Source organism: Vipera berus (genome assembly GCF_964194415.1).
Source record: "Vipera berus genome assembly, chromosome: 1".
Classification (NCBI taxonomy): domain Eukaryota; kingdom Metazoa; phylum Chordata; class Lepidosauria; order Squamata; family Viperidae; genus Vipera; species Vipera berus.
The window spans coordinates 98,431,551-98,449,702 of NC_138202.1; the positions used below are offsets into that span (position 1 = coordinate 98,431,551).

The following is an 18,152-nucleotide window of genomic DNA, read 5'->3' on the forward strand; positions in this document are numbered from 1 at the left end:
AAATGGCAGGGACCTAACAGAGGCAGAAGAGATTAAGAAGAGATGGCAAAATTACACAGAAGAACTATACAAGAATGAGCTTAACGTCCCTGATAATCACAATGAGGTGGTCACTGACCTTGAGCCAAAGATCCTAGAATATGAAGTGAAGTGGGCCTTAGAAAAGCTGAGCAACAACAAAGCTAGTGGAGGTGACAGTATTCCAGCTGAGCTATTCAAAATCTTAAAAGACAATGCAGTAAAAGTGCTACACTCAATTTGCCAGCAAATTTGAAAAACTCAACAGTGGCCACAGGATTGGAAAAGATCAGTTTATATTCCAATTCCAAAGAAAGGCAGTGCCAAAGAATGTTCAAACTATCGCACCATTGCACTCATTTCTCATGCTAGTAAAGTTATGCTTAAAATCCTACAAGCTAGACTTCAACAGTATGTGGATCGAGAACTACCAGAAGTACAGGCAGGATTTCGAAGAGGCAGAGGAACTAGAGATCAAATTGCCAACATACGCTGGATCATGGAGAAAGCTAGAGAGTTCCAGAAAAACATCTACTTCTGCTTCACTGACTATGCTAAAGCCTTTGATTGTGTGGATCACAACAAACTGTGTCAAGTCCTTAAAGAGATGGGTGTACCAGACCATCTTATTTGTCTCTTGAGAAACCTATATGTGGGCCAAGAAGCAACAGTGAGAACTGGACACGGAACCACTGATTGGTTCAAAATTGGGAAAGGAGTCCGGCAAGGCTGTATACTGTCGCCTTGCCTATTTAACTTATATGCAGAGCACATCATGAGAAAGGCAGGACTAGATGAATCAAAAGTTGGAATTAAGATTGCTGGAAGAAATATCAACAACCTAAGATATGCAGATGATACCACTCTAATGGCAGAAAGTGAAGAGGAACTTAAGAGTCTCTTGTTGCGAGTGAAGAAGGAGAGTGCAAAAGTTGGGTTGAAACTAAACATTAAGAAAACCAAGATCATGGCATCCGGCCCTCTCAATTCCTGGCAAATAGATGGGGAAGAAATGGAGGTAGTGACAGATTTTATTTTCCTGGGCTCCAAGATCACTGCAGATGGGGACTGTAGCCAAGAAATTAAAAGACGCTTGCTCCTGGGGAGGAAAGCCATGGCAAATCTAGACAGCACACTAAAAAGCAGAGACATCACCCTGCCAACAAAAGTGCTCATAGTCAAGGCTATGGTCTTCCCAGTTGCAATGTATGGCAGTGAAAGTTGGACCATAAGAAAGGCCGAGCGCCAAAGAATTGAGGCCTTTGAACTATGGTGCTGGAGAAGACTCCTGCGAGTCCCTTGGACTGCAAGGCGATCAAACCGGTCAGTGCTAGAGGAGATCAACCCTGACTGCTCTTTAGAAGGCCAGATCCTGAAGCTAAAACTCAAATACTTTGGCCACCTAATGAGAAGGAAGGACTCACTGGAGAAGAGCCTAATGCTGGGAAAGATTGAGGGCAAGAGAAGAAGGGGACGACAGAGAATGAGGTGGCTGGATGGAGTTACTGAAGCAGTAGGCGTGAGCTTAAATGGACTCCAGAAGATGGTAGAGGACAGGAAAGCCTGGAGGAACGTTGTCCATAGGGTCGCGATGGGTCGGACACGACTTCGCAACTAACAACAACAACAAGCATAAATAGTTCCTTTCTTTAAGAATGGTAGGACTCAGGTGCTGATAAGTGGTTCAGAGCAACTGAGATACCTGACCAAGGCAAGATCAATGATATTTTATAAATATCTGATCTACGTGACTTCAAGCAAATCAAGTTTCTGTGGTCCACATGTTACATAAAAAGCATTAATATATGTGGCATCTCTAGGAAAAGATTTAAAAAACTGCTTCCTTTGAGCTGAATTTGATTTCAAATGACTTCTGCAAACCCATACAATTCTCTTGGCTCGATATGAAAAATGGTTTGTTGTCTCCTTTTTTTGTTTTTGTTTTAATTTGCCAGTTTAGTCACTAGCCCTGGATCTCCCAGGAGACCTCTTATAAATTAGGAAGCAGGAACACTCTTGCTTTCTAGATCAGCCTAGATCCATTACCAAGTGCTTTACCATTTGCTGGCAAAGAGCAATTCTACCTGAAAGCATTTTAGTGTACAAGACAAGTCACTGCGGTTTTGCTAGCAAGCTTTAGGCTGTTTTTATCTCACCTTTATTATTTTTATAAATAACTCAAGGTGGCAAACATATCTAATATTCCTTCCCCCTCATATTTTTTCTGACAGCAGAAACTCTGGGCTGAAAAACTGTGACTGGCGCAAAGTCATGCAGCAGGCTTTTGTGGAACCAGAACTCGGATTATTATCTGATAGTTGTTTGCCACCCAGAGTTGCCTTTGTGGAGATGGGATGAGATATAAATTTGATTTTAAAAAAATACACAAATAAATAAATAATAAACTCACGCTCTCCTGGTTTCTAGCCTGGTGTCTTCACAACTATACCACCTCTCTTGAAGTCTAAATAAGCATTTATCTTTAATGGCTATTTCTACCTGTTCTGCTGCACAATCTAATCCAGGGCTAGTAATTTCATGGTCCCCATTTGGCCGTGTAATCTATTTCTTTTCTCCCACCAAAATTAAAGGTGAAAATAAAGGCATTAAGCCTTCATGATGCAATCAATCTCCATCCTTAAGGCTCTCAAAATATAATAAACATTTTCATATCTAACCATCTACTTTTCATCCCTGGAAAACATTCCTTTCAGCTTTTAAAGGAGAATATATATGAAGTACCAACTTCAAAATAATTTTTCCCCCATCCTGATAAGAAACATAACAAACATTTTACCAAAATGATAAAAAAAATCTCATTGGTAATCCAATTCATTTTTCATAGTTTTAGTTTGCACAAGTGAAAATGTTGAAATTTAAAGGTAACATTATCTCATCAGTTGACCTCCATATTAAGGTATTTCCATGTTAGAGAATAAGGGGAAAGATTTGCTATTTTTTCCAATACTGGAACTATGGCACATACAACGTGAGAAAAATGTTTTCATGAGACTTTCACTGAAGATTATGGGCAAATGTAGAGCAAATTGAATATGAATTATAAGAAAGCATTGGGCATATAAGAATAAAACTAATTAAATAAATAAATAAAATAAAATACATATTCTAAGCGCTTGACAGCAATTACCATCCTAGAAATTATTCTAAAATGGATGTAAACTATAACACGGTATGTACTTGTATTTGAACAAATACAAATAATGTTTGAATTACAGCATTGCTCCTCATATCAATCAACTCATGAATTTAGGCTTAAATTCTTAAAACTTCCCATTCTCTTCTTGTAAGAGAATTTTGCTGTCAGTTTGGATGAAAATACCATCTTCCAGCCTCTAGACGAGTTTAACAAAATAAAAAAATAAATATTATTCTGCATGTATTTTTAAAGTCTAAAATGGCCATCTTGTCCAAAGTCTATTCAAATGTTAAAAGACTAATCTTCATTTTGAGTTCATTGCTACAAAAATTAGGATTGTAATAAGGTTTTGGGGCTATCCACATGGATTCTGTGAACATAATATAGTTTGTAACTATTTAAAACTTCCTGAAATTGAAAAATAACATTACTGTGAAGCTCCATTACTGTGCAGCTGCCATTCAAAAGTCAAGGGATTTTTTTAAAAAAATACATGCATTATTTTTTCTATATTTCATGAAAGAGCTGATAGGAGGCTCTTTCCTTTAATTTAAAAAGGAGCAGAAATAGAAAAAAAAACCTGTTGTATGTTAGCATACAATGAATTGGTTTGGGTCACATAATAAACCAGGGTTCAGGGTAATGCTCAGACTATGTGTTATATTAGCATAGTCATTTTCCTCTTAGCATCATCTAACTATTCCTAATGCTTACCATCAGCAGTTTAGTCAGACCCTAATTATTTCATTCCTTTGCCACAAATCCTTTCATTTTAAATCCCCATTATTTGAAACACTGCCTTTCAGATGTTATTGACCCTTATAGCCTCTGGCAACGCAATCCATCTCTCCATTTGGCGAATGCCAGTTTCAATAGCATATTTGGGGGGACTTCCGGTAGATTTTGAGACAGAAAATGACAACTGGGTAAACAATGTGACCTATAAGCCACTAAAACAAAACAAACACACCCCCCCCGTTATTCTTCTTCCATTGAATACTGCAATATTGTAATCCTCCTCAGTATCTTATTTTTTCCCTCCTCCTACATGTATACAAATTTCTTTATATTCCACAGCAAAAGGAATGCAATTCCTGCCAAGACTTCCTTCCTATCACCAGCCTGCACGCAGATGGTTTCATGGGAAAAACGTGGGGGGGTGTCAAAGAAGAGAACGAAACACTGTGCAAAGCAGAATATGGCTGCTGGGCTTTTCATTGGGGTATTCTAGAGAGGGACAGGGCATAAAAAAACTTAGAGTGCACATTAGCTCTATAATATTCTCTATTTAGGCATCATAGATTCATGAAAAATTTGCTTTGGTTAAAAATTGGCATTTCCTTTTCCATGGGAGCTTTTAAAAAATTATTTACTTTTTTTGTTTTTTTGGAGAAATCAAGTGCACATTCAATGGTTTTTCTAGCAAACACAAACAAAATAAGATCCTTGTGATTCTATGAAATTTCCTTTTGACAGAGTGAAGAAAAAGAAGGTATTCTATATTATGGAATATGAATACAAACACACATCATATTTTCTCCTGGAATGTGCATAGAACCTGGAGGATCAAACAGCCCAGTCCATTATTGCTACATCCAACCAAAGGGTTCTAGTTTAGCCGTTCCATACTTAGATGGATTCTGTCATCTAGCCCACTGGTCCCCAACCTTTGCGGTTTGGTGGCCTGGCTGTGGGGGGGAGAGGGGAACCAGACCATGCAAGCAGCGGGTTGGCATGCATCTGTACAGCTCGAATTGTGCAAGCAGGTCAACGCACAAGCGCATGCACGCACAAGTTGAGCTGCGCATGCATACATAAACTCGCACACCCTGGTTCCAAATAGGCCACAGCCCAGTAATTTATTTATTTATTTATTTATTTATTTATTTATTTATTTATTTATTTATTTATTTATTTATTAAATTTTTATACCGCCCTTCTCCCGAAGGACTCAGGGCGGTGTACAGGGCAATAAATATCGAAATATAAATACAAAAGTTAAAAAAGATTAAATAATTATGCCCAATATAATACAATAATTAAAAGTATGTTAAAACCAAATCCAAACCCCAAACCCATCAGACCAGGCCGCATTGTTCAAATAGATAGGTTTTTAGATCGCATCGGAAAGAGCGAAGGTCGGGGGCCATCCGGAGCTCAACCGGCAAGTGGTTCCATAGGTCTGGCGCGCCCACAGAGAACGCCCTCCCCCTGGGGGCCACCAATCAACATTCTCTGATCGGAGGCACCCTGAGGAGGCCCACTCTGTGGGAGCGCACTGGACGGAGGGAGGTTGACGCCGGCAGCAGGTGCTGCCGTAGGTAATCCGGACCCATGCCATGTAGGGCTTTATAGGTCATTACCAGCACCTTGAATCTCATGGGCATCTAATGGGCCATGGCCCGTTGGTTGGGGACCCCTGATCTAGCCAGCAAACATATCACAAGTTTCTTGACTTTTTTTATATGGATGGCTTAGCTTTCATTTAATCTATTCTTACCACAAATGTTTTAGTCATTCTATTATGTATCATGTCATTGCTTTGTTTGTAACCAACAAGAGCCCAATTTGATTGTATCCTTCCACAAATCTAATACATAAAAAAGTGGCTATCAATAGCCATAGTTTCAACTAGTCAACATGATTTTTATTTGTCCCCATGATATAACTGTAAAAGAGTGAGGGATGGACAAGAAAAATAAAAGATAATGCTCCAATACATTTTTGCCTTCACTGATTAAATGGTACACCTTGGAATAATGTTATGAAAGAGTTCTACTCTTTTAAATACATCTGTATAATCCTACCTGAGTTTCTAGTTCTGTAACTTCCAGATTCAGCTTATTGAGGTGCTTATTCACGAAAGTAATGAGAGTCTAGAAATTAAGAACATATTTAAGCTTTGAAGTTTTTTAAAACAGTGTTCAGTAAAACATGCAAATGCTAATCTGAGCTTTAAAATAATTTAGCTTTTAGTAAATCTGTTTATTTGCTGGGTTTTGAGAAAGAGGAAAATGCTATGAAACTCCATCCCAAATACAATATAAAGAATGACTACACACACACACACACACACACACACACACACACACACACACAGTTGCAACAGGATAACTGAGAAAGGAAAATAACATTTGAGCCACAAATAAGCTCTTGTAAAATGGAATGCCACTGTTTGCTCTTCAAGGAAGCTGTGCTTATCTAGATCAACTGGAGATCATATAATACAAATGTGTGAAATGGCAATTTTGGCATTTCACTCCTTTTCTATATCACTTTTCACTAGAAATAATGTACAGAAAATCATTTGCATTTATAGTATGAAATATTTATTTTAAGTAGAGGGGGAAACTAGTAAAACATCTCAGATTTCAATAAGGGGCTCTTTCATATGGTGATTTTCTATACAGTTCCTCCAGTGCAGATTCAGAAGGACCAATAGGAAGCCAGAAAGCAAAAAGAGAATTGAAGTACTTATATAGAGAGAGATATGATGGGAGGCAAGAGGCAGGTGGTTTCCAAGGGGAGATTGGAAAAGTGGTGCCAAGTCTTTGCTCAGCCCATATCCTACCGGTAGGTACCGCAATATAGGTGGCCTTGACCTCAAACTGACATGTGTAGTATGATCGTGTCCTTACATAGGAAGGAGAAAGCAGACCTGGAATGTGTTGCTGAGATCTAATTGGGCACAGATGGGGAGAGTGCCCTTGTCTAACATGTGCCTGGCTACATTTTGGTGCTGTTCCACCATTCTAAACTCTAAAACTTTAGGAGTAAGGATGGGAATATTCCTTCAATCTAATAGCGACCAGGTGCTGTGTTGCCCAGATAACTGGATGAGAGTGCACATCTATTTAGCTTAGCACCATGAATAAGTTATATTGCCTATTCTATTGCTTAGCACCCTCCATGCTTAAGCTGTTTGACATCATGGATGACTCATGGCTGAGTTGCCTTGATTTTGGGGGCTCTGGGATTTTAATATCCCTGCCTTGAAGGTAGGTTTGGGAATTACATGATTTCTATAAAGTATGGGTATTTTGCAAATCACATACTCTAGTGGCCCACTGAATTAGTCTTTATTTAGAGAAGTAGGAATGTGATCCGAAAATCAAAAATGTTACTTTGCCACAATCAACTCATTTCCTGGCTGATGATGCCAGTTGGCACCATGGATTAAGATGGTCAGCCACAGACACGGTATGGATACTAATGGAGCAACAGCAGTTGCTGTGAATTTTCTCAAAGGTTTGGAGAGCAGTTCAACTAGGTACTTAGTCAATTGACTACTACAAAATGCAGAGATTATTTCAACTGCTGTAATTTGAAAGAATTTCATTTAGAATTAGAGGAGCTCTTTGGTTAATCATGAACCATCATTGTGTAATGATCCTTGTAAAAAATAAGGGTTATTACAAGGTGCATCCAGATTCAGTTCTATATGGTAGCAGTAAGATTGGAGAAGTGTCAATACTTTCCACCCTTAATGGATCTGTGGATTGCTATCTAGCAGTCTTACTAGATAGTAGTTACCCACTCCCTTTTGCAGAGTGCTTGGTCAGAAAAACTTCTGTATACATTTTTGAAAAATATTTTGTAGCCCAAATTATTTGGAATTAGATGCTACATGGATAGAATCCAATGAGATGATATGTTCACAAATAATGCCTCTATCTAGGATTTACTCAAAATATGAATATTAAGGAAGTGGACAGGGTTTCTAGTTACAGAGATCTCTCACCTGTGGAATTGACACTTGCATCACCTAGCTAGTGCAAATTGGGGATTGGGTTCAAGGTATTGTGTGTGTGTGTGTGTGTTTGTGTATGTAGATATCTAGATATGTATATGTGTGTGTGTATGTATGTATATGTATATGTATAAGTATATGTGCGTTGTTGCTCAAGAGGCCACCCTTTTGGCCTCAAGCTGAGGAACTTGCAATTAATTGGCAACACCACAGTTTAGTCCCAATTACATTCATTGAGTTTCTAAGGCAGTCAAATGGCACATATCAAAACCATTTTTGCCTCACCTTTTTCACAACATTGAGTTTGTCTGGGGCATGGTCAAATAGTGTGTCAAATGCATCTCGTTCTGAAATACAATTGATGAGAACAACCTGTATAAATGCTACATTACTGAAACATTAAGAATTCAAAAAACCAGAAGGCCATCAACTGCCATCTATATTTAACAAGGAATATTTGGTCTACCCAAATAATCCTTGGCCTTTATTTACAAAATGCACATTCACATCAATCTATTTTGAAATCTATTGTTCTCCAGCCATGCAGATTATAAAGTATAACAAAGTATTGATTTAATAAATGTAATTATTTTCTAATTATTAAGGAAGTATTCTTCTTTGGAAGAAATATACTGCACATTTACAGTTCAATTAAGAAAAATCAGAAAGTGAACCTAGCTGACTTTGAATTATATAATTATTAGTGGGATAATAATTTACACACATCTAAATAATGTTGAAAATCAATTCATGCTTACCATGCCGTCCTGACATTGCCCTATAGAAAAGAAATAATGCAATTATTTGCATGAGTACTCTTAGTCATTTAATACATTTTGTTCAATGCAGAAATAGACAAAGCAAAATAAATATGCACCTGGCTAATTGCATTCAAAGCAGAAAATACCATTAAAACAAGTCACGGAATGACTAAGGAGTAGGAGATCCATAAATCTGGTGCCATCAACTAAGAAAACCCTTATCTGAATTGTTTCTAATTGGACCTCTCTCTAGGTGGGCACTCACAAAAACTCCTTAAAACATATATGGGGAAACCACCTTCTTGTTTAAACAATTACTTGAATTTAAAGCTTCCTATATTGGGAACATGTTCACATCTTTACATTACTTCTATTCTTCATTATTTGGAATGAAGCCTGTTTGAAATTTCCATTAGTGGAACCAGCAAGATTTGGTAAAGCTGGCACATCTTCACCTTGACTTGACTTACTCAGTATTGCCAGTTATTTCCTCTTGGATCTGTCGGGACTGGAGGATTCCTTCTCGCTTCTGGAAAAAATAGCAACAATTAGCCATAGAATAGACTATATTTATTTTCTTTCCTTATTTATACTTTTATTAAGTATTCATTCTAAGATGGAAGTCTTCCTGTATGAACCCTGACTCATGTATATAAGGGCAGCTGAACAGGAATTTTTATAAGTTAATGGTAAGCATTTCCTATGGCTGTATATTCATGTTACTGTTATTCCCATTCTAAAGGAAGATCAGACATTTTAAATTAGAAACAGAAGGCAGCAGAAGATCCAAGATACAAGATGGGCCCAAAAGAGACTAGATGGAGACATATATTTTAACCTCAGGGAAAATAGGGATAGACAGCTATTTTTACCTGGTCACTTTACTGTGAATGCATTCAGAACTCACCTCCATTTCCACATTAATAAATGGTTTTTTTATTACAAAAAATTCTACATAAACATTCATGTTTAAATAGCTTTATTTTTCCCCCTCAAAACCTGGAATTTCTAAGATGCTTTCTGTAAAAATAAGCATTTCCAAATAAATGTCAAAATAATAATTGGAAATTGGTATGAAAATAGGAATACTTAATTTCATTTTGATTTAGTTGTGAAATAAGAACAACCACCTCCAACAGACATTCTATTCTCCAATTGTTTTCCTGGAAAGTACAGTTCAGATCTTGTGGAAATGGACAAGAAGCTTCACCTATTCCCAAATGTGGCATTTTCCAGATCTGTGCATTTCAGTTCACAAGAGGGTTCATTGCCAAGAGTTCTGGAACTGTATGCCACAACTCTGCAAGTTGCTAAGACTGGAAAACTCTGCCCTACCCTTGTAAGGATGCCAGTGGCGAAAAGGGAGATTCTCTAGAAGCAAAATTCAGAAGAAAAGCCAGTTAAACACCTAAATAAGAGAGATTCTAAGCCTGACTGAATTAATCTGAATACATGCGCAGCTTTTAAAAGGAAACAGTCAAAAGCCAAGGTACTACAATACTTTATTAAGATGGCTTTGGAGACAAGGGAAAGACATACCGTGTAAGGAAATGATCAGAAAAGAGAGAGGAAGCTGCAGTCACTTAACTGTCAGAGAAAGAAATTTAGGAAGGACCTGCCCTAATGGGTCAGTGGGAAGTTAATACTTTCAGATTTGCAAGATTCTGTTAATGTAGCCTTGCAATAAAGTGGAAATCGTTTATCTTAGATTATCTTTGCCGTAAAATGCTTAAGTCATGATTTGAAGAAAATGAAATATTTGAGGAGATTTTTCCTCCACCCCAAATATCAAGCAAGGGGGCACTGTATTTTATTTAACATTAAAGATGGTGGTCTGGAGGATTATTCATGCATGACAAAATCAGGATCCTGACAGCAGGCAGGAATCTCCCCATCACCAGGGTTTTGTCTGAAATTCCCAATTTACTTCCATATTGCTTCAAAACTGTCCTGTCTTTTATGGAAAGAAGGACTTCAAAGTAGGGTGATTATTCACTATGGCATTAGGATAATAATGGAAACTGTTTCTATTTACTCCTAGTGCTATTCTACAAATATGGCATATTATCCTACTCATTTGGTGATGTATTCTTGAATTTTTTAAGCCTTAACTACAAGAATCAAAAGGTATTTTCCCCCTCCACCTGAAGTAATACCCAAATAAAACCCAGAGAATCAATTTCAAGCAGGTATTGTTGTGTTTGTTTTCCAAACAGCCACAAACCACAATCTTATTTGTCTTATATGAAATATAAGCTTGTTCTGCCTGTTATTTTAAGGAGACAGAAAACAGCTGGTCTTAGAAATATTTATCACAGAAGCTAGAATTTTCCCAGGCTCTTTCTCCAAATAAAATTCTGAAGAATTGACAAAAGCAAGTTCAGTAAAAATAACAATAATTTTAAAAAGTCAATTTGAAATTGTTGGTAGGTCATATGACTGGCAGGCATTCACAAGCTGATGGAAAGGTCTATATTATTTGCCAGGTTGAACATGTAATATCAAAAGAGGCACTTATTAAACTTGTGTTCAGTGAGCAAATACAAATATTTGAAGTAGAAAGCAGAGCCGTGCAAATCCTTTGAGGGAAATGCTTTGAACCCAGGGGAGCATGTACAAAGCATCTCTTTTTAAATTGCAAAGCAGCCGCCTCTGTTTCCTGGCTTTACAAGCTGCTTACAACTCTTTCCACACGTGTGTGCACAAGTTACCACTTTGTTTCACATTTTCCTCAGTAAAGCAAAATGCATGTGCACATGTATGTAGAGAGAGCTGGGAACAGCTTCTGAAGCAGCAGTGTAAGCCTGGAAATTGGCAGAGCTGACTCTTTCATGGTTTGAAAATTTAATTTGTGTGCATATTCGTTCAGAAGATTTGTGTAGTCCCAATAGAATGCAACAACATGGAGCAAGACAACCAGAAAGGTGAAAAATATTAACTTTAGGACTCTTGCATGACAACCTCAGAGTTACACTTTGCCAAAATCTGATTTAACCTTTACTATACTAATGTTACCGTTCCGCTGCTATGCTATTAGTAATGACAACAGTACACTCAGCTCTAAAAAAGAAATGCTGTGCTTTTGACTGTTTTTCTCATTGAAGAAAGATCAACCTGAAACATACCTTCTTTCTTATACTTTCTCTAATTTCAAAAGTGTACAGAAATGCGGAATACATTCATTCATACCTGGACAACCACAACCTGAATAGACACGTGATCTGGCAACCTGATTGGGGCTCGAAAATACTGTGACAATGCAACCAAAAGATGCAGTATTGCAACCAGGCTTTTTGCATGGACAGCTGAAAGAGATTAAAAACTTAAAATTATGCAAGAGAAACTGAAACATTTACTTCCCAACCACTATCGGTATGCAGAATATTTTATCCTTTAACACTTTGCCCATTAGAGATTAATCCAAGGGTATTTTCCTCTGTTTCTCTTTCCTGCCATAAATCAGTGGATAAATACAATTAAATAAATACAACTAAATCAACATTATTCCAGTGGGTTGGGTGTTGCATGTTTCCTGTGATTTAAGAGGTTTGGGCAGCTTTACTAAGTGCTATCTATGGACACCTCTGGGCCATTCCTTTATCTGCACTATTACGATGTTGATTTATGAAATATGAGAAGGCTATTTTTTAAATTCATAAACATGTACTTAATTCAGTTTTAAGTATCGTAGTGCCTGCAGGAAGATGAATGAGTCCATCTAGCCCCTACCCTTGAGCAATAACTTATTAAACAGAATGACTCAAACATTCTTCACAAACTTGTTAAGAGGTCTTTCACAGCAGGCTTTGTATATGTACTCAACACTAACAAGGCTGCAAGGTATCAAAACACCCATTATAGGAAATTTCTAATCTGCAACCATCAAAAGAAATAATTCACAACTATTCTAGCATTATTATTATTCCCTTTACTTGTGGTATCCATGAATACCATGTTAAATGTTAAGCATGCTTCAATTTAAGATGACCCAGATTGTTGGGGGCAATAAGCTGACTTTGTAATAATGCCGCTTGGGGGCCCCCGAAAGGCCTAATAAGCAGGCATATACATAGAATGAAGGCTATTGCTAAGCACATTGGTTTGTGCTTAAATTGTAAGCCGCCCTGAGCCTTCGGAGAAGGGCGGGATATAAATGGGATTAAAATTAAAATAAAAATAAATTATTGAACAACGTTGTAATAGTACTAATGAATTATTCAACTGTATTGTTTGTCTAGGTTTGTAAAAAAATAGTTTGCAAACTATTATGAAATACATTCTAAACAATACATTTTTAGGCTACCTATAGGACAAACGTGCTTAAGCAAAATAGCCTAATGCAGGGGTCTTCAAACTTGGCCCTTTTATGACTTGTGGACTTCAACTCCCAGAATTCCTCAGCCAGCTTTGCTGGCTGAGGAATTCTGGGAGTTGAAGTCCACAAGTCATAAAAGGGCCAAGTTTGAAGACCCCTGGCCTAATGTATATAGAAGTGTTTTCATTCTTTATGCAATATGATCCAGCCCAATGTTTAGGATAAAGCATGGAGTATTGTCTCATATACAGGAAGTCCTTGACTCACAACCATAATGAACCCGAATCTCTGTTATATGTCATGATGATTGAGGCATCCACATGATATTTTTTGCAGCAGTTGTTAAATGAACATTGTGATCATTAAGCAAATGTGGCCGTTGCTAAACTAGACCATTGTCCACAGTATTTTTTTTTGCCAAAAACCAGAACGAAACACTGGTTTCTAGCAAAAAAAAGTCATAAAACATGGTCATATGACTATGGGATGCTACAAATGGCCATAAATGTGGGTTGGTTGCGAAGTGCCCAAAATGCAATCAAGTGGCTGTTTGTGGGGTGGGGGGGAGGCAATGGCTGCCATTGGAACTTCAGATCTGGGTATTAAGTATCTTTTTTTTGGGGGGGGGAATCCATCATAACTTCAAATGGTATTTAACTGACTGGTCCAAATTGAAGATTACCCTGTATTTGATTTGGATGAAAGAATTCTATTGTTAGATATGCTATTAGCCAGGAATACTTCTGGGAAAGTCTCTTTTTTTTCCAACATAACTCAGCTAACTGGGAACTGAAAGGAATAAACAGAAGTATCTCTTGGACATGGTTGTAAATTCTTTGCAGAATTTAAAGAGGAAAATGTATTACAGGATTAGCTCCAAAATTTGTGAGAAAATTCTCTCAATTCTCAGGGCAAGAGACAATACAGAAAAATAACAACACTACATAGATTAGACTTTATTATTTTCCTGTGAATCAGCTCCTTTGGATTTTTTTGTACATAAGTGCTTTTCACACTTATTGTTCTACAAAGCCCCATAGCAAGTTATATCAGAAACAAGAAAAAAGACCTCTCCAGTTTTGAAGAAATTATTCCTTGACAAATGCAACACTCTGTCTTCATTCGTGAAGTGTTACACTGCATGTACAATAGGAATTTAAACTTATCAACCTTTTAATTGCCAATTATTCGCCAAGAATTACAAGCTTCTTTCTTTCGCTCTCTCAGTATGCCTGTGTATGTATGTGCTTTTAAATATATCTAAAACATTCATAAACATGCACAGATTCATGCCTTCATGCACATACCCCTCTAAATTGGCTTCTGGTTACAAAACATTTCTGGCTCTTTTCTTACTTCATAAATTTAACACAATTTTAATGTAAACTGTATACACAAATTCTACGGTAAATAAATAACTCACAGTCCACATTCCATTTGATGCTCCTTGGAGGAAGCTTAAGGGTTTCATTGATCTTTTCAAGGACTGTCTGCAACTTCTGTTTCTGAGCTATTTCAGACTGTGTGACTTCAGCCACATTGAGTTTCTCACTCTCAAGCTTCTCTGAAGTGATAATGAAAGAAAAAAACAAGTCTTCGCCTCAACTCCATGTACCAAGTTCAATGTGAAGACATTCTGTTCCACCTATTCCAGAATGGATTTTCCATGGAGAACGTAACTTAAAATTTCAAAAGTAATCACTGACAATTCACCAAGCAAATTAAGTACAGTATGGAAAATTTTTCCTTCTATTACAAATGTCAACACTTTTAATAAATACAGTGATTTCAATACATTTTACATTTATTTCTTTTATTATATCTGACGGTATTGACTAATGAGGGTCATGTGTAAAACAATCTATTTTTCTAATGTTAATTATAGTAAACTTTCAAAACTTTATGGTATAGTTTTTTCCCCCCAAAATGGCTTTTAAATCTTGATGTCATCATTAAATATGGTAGCACTACAGAAAGACAAATTTCAGAATATAACTGAAGGTTTGAAGCATCAAACTTCAAAGAGATGTCTAATTTAAAATGCTAAGTAAAAATAATCAAAAATATAATACAAACATAAAGGAAATAGTTATTTGCTTTTTAGACATGATCATTCATTGGCTAAATTTTTTTCTTATTTCTTGGGTTTTTAAAAAGCCACTCTATACAAAGGCAAAATATCATCACACTCTGCATAAAAATAAAATTACTTCTTACCAAAGAGTTTTTGCAGTACTTGTCCATCATACATGTCTTCAGCCAGATCTTTTACAATGATTCTTTCTCCTACTAACACATCGTTAATCCAGTCTATTAATACCTTTGTTAAGAGAGCAAGATTTAGCTATATTACATGGCATCATCGCAAATGTATGTTATATTAGACACAGAATGATGTTCAAAACAATGCATTGCATTTAAAGATGCACTGTATCAAGAGTTAATAACAAGAATTAAAATCTTGGTATCAAAATATTAATATTTATCACTGGCGTATGTTATATTGTATCAAATGTGTTAAGCTACACCATTGTTTCAAAAAAAAGCTACTCATTTTTCAGCTTCACAAATATAGAAGTTACTCTATAGTAGAATTATTTTTCTAATCAACTATCAGTAGACCTTAACGATAATTGCTGGATGAGAAGTTACAGGATAAAACTTAAAATACAAATTACTGCAATTCAATAGTGAAATTCAATGGAACTTAAAATATAATTACTGCAATCCAGTAGTTAAATTCAATGGTATTTAAGCATGAGGTAAAAGGTAAAAGATAAAGACATCCTCGAGTCTTCAGCTCCTAGTAACCACATGAACACAATTATGAAAGGTTTTTTGGCAATGATTCAGAAGGGACAAATAATATCGATTTTTTTCAGTTCTCCAATCAGTACTGAAGATTAATATACTTAATATACATGAAGTAAACAATGAAATTTTAAAGAATGTTCTTCACATTCTAATATTTGCTCTCTCAGCAAATAAATCACTTACAGTAAATTCTATTTTTAGCCTTTTTTTGTTCATAGAAGAAAACGCTGGACTCAAACTCTAAATTTTCAGGGAGATACACTTTTCACTATTAAAAATCTATATGTAAGTTTTGAATAGCAGAAAGAACTCTCTTCCACTTTATGCAAAGTAGACAGGGAAGTAAGTGTCTTCGAAATTATTTCAATCTCAGTAATGAGAACTTTTGGAATAGTTTGACTTCGTTCTTTAACATATTGTTAGAAAAATATTAATTGCATAGAATTATTATGATATAGTGTAGGTTCTCCTGAGATGGTGTAGGTTCTCCTGCTTAAGTGGGGGGCTGGAGTAGAAGACCTCCAAGGTCCCTCCCAGCTTTATTCTATTAGAACTATCATCTCTAATTTCAGCAGCACTGGAAGTTTAGCTGATCTTTCTGTTTTTAATCTTCAAAAGTCACTAATATTGGATTTAGATGAAATGTATGTGGTCCACGGATTTTATTAAATCCCTATCAGGCTTTCAACTCACCAAGAAAAACCTGCTACTCATCACATGAATTAAGAGTTTAGAAATAATAGTGAAAACTCTCTTTGGTCAACTAAATTAACTAAATCTCATTTCAGCTCACAAAATGGGCATTCCATACCGGATAATTGGAGGGATAAATAATTCTTGGGGATTCCAGCTATCTTTTGTAACCCTCCAAAAATCTGTTCTAGAAACTTGAGGGTTTCCAGGAGCCTCTGGAAAGGGGTTCAGAAGGAGAAATTGGTGAAAATTGTTTCTCCACCTTCTTTTAGTGAATTAAAATGAAATGATCTTCTATTGATGGAATATTACTTTCAACTTCAGTTTATACTGTGGCATTCCCATTAAATTTAAAAATTACCCACTGTTTATCTTAAAAACGTCAAATATGCCTGGTTTTAAATATGTTGACATTCAAACATGGGACAAAAATCCTCATCTCTGAGGAAATGGTACTCCAAAATACTCTTTTCTTCCCACATGCTAAAGAATATTAATTTCACAACTCTTTGATGCCTATGATTAAGATTTAAAAATGCAGATTGTTGATTTTCAGTCACTGGATATATTTTTAGTTCTGCTGTAAATATGAATTATTCCATTTTTGTTTGGCTATTATCTGTTGTTGTATTTCAGATTATTTCTTTGTTTATATCTTGGAAAGCCTAACAGAATTAAATAGCAAGATTTAAAATATTTTAAATAAATACCTAACCTATTTAGAAAATAAAAAGTAGGGGGGGAAACAGTGTCAAAGCTATAAACCACAAACTATTTTCTGCTAAAGAATCCAGTGATTCACAAGCCATTTGTCTTAAACACAGGAAATATGTTTTACAATGAGTAAAATCTTGAGTAAATGATGGTAGGAGAAGGCTGGATGTAATCCAGTGACCTTATGCACACACACACAAAAATAACATTAAAAAACCACAGCTTACTTTATTTTGCCTGAATTTTATAGATTACTCGAGAATCCAAGTAAAACTCCAGGTTCATTTTGTTTCCAAAAACTACTTTCAAAGTATTACCTTCATTAGCTCCTGTAGTTTTGGGTCACTTCTTGAATTGGGATCAATCATTGTTCGGACTTCATTTTCCTCTTTGGAAAAAAAATGGAGAGAAATAAAGAAAGAAGATTCCTCATTATAAAAAAGGCATACTTATGACCAGTTTAAAGGAAAAAAAAGTATTTCAAATTACCTAGCATAGTATCTTCCGGATCTAATTCAAAAGGAATTGGACTGAGTGGTAAATTTATGGCATTTATTCCTTCTTCCTGTAGTTCAGACACTGAAAGGAAAGAAAAAAAGTTTAGTGAATTTTTTTTTGTTACAATGCCTTTTGGTAGCAATGAGGAATGCACCTTATGTTCTTATGCAATGATGAGAGATAATAGTAAAGTGAAGTGAGCAGGAAACAAAATGCAAAACTGAGATATAACAGTAACAAGAAAAAATCAAGGGTCATTGAGGACCTGACATGACGGCAACTTTCTGCTGGCTTCCAACAAGCAATGTCTGTGGGGCTGGAAGTTGTAGATCCTGAGCAGCTTTCAAGCAGGCCAGAGGACTTGTGGGTAATGGTCACTCACAAAAAACAGTTCTATTGCAATAATCACGTAAAAACTGCATACACCCATTA

At 36.2% G+C, this 18,152-nt stretch overlaps 1 protein-coding gene across 1 annotated transcript in view; it reads right to left on the minus strand.

The window, feature by feature from the left end:
• The window catches only part of PARVA (parvin alpha), a 99,239-nt gene that overhangs the window by 16,515 nt on the left and 64,572 nt on the right, over window positions 1-18,152 (minus strand). Inside the window, exons 2-10 of the mRNA XM_081346717.1 lie at window positions 17,712-17,801; window positions 17,540-17,610; window positions 15,219-15,321; window positions 14,425-14,565; window positions 11,876-11,991; window positions 9,157-9,215; window positions 8,684-8,703; window positions 8,211-8,272; window positions 5,983-6,051 (exon numbers count right to left, since the gene is read on the minus strand). Coding sequence (XP_081202843.1) covers window positions 5,983-6,051; window positions 8,211-8,272; window positions 8,684-8,703; window positions 9,157-9,215; window positions 11,876-11,991; window positions 14,425-14,565; window positions 15,219-15,321; window positions 17,540-17,610; window positions 17,712-17,801 — 731 coding nt within the window. The remainder of the gene's footprint in view (window positions 1-5,982; window positions 6,052-8,210; window positions 8,273-8,683; window positions 8,704-9,156; window positions 9,216-11,875; window positions 11,992-14,424; window positions 14,566-15,218; window positions 15,322-17,539; window positions 17,611-17,711; window positions 17,802-18,152) is intronic.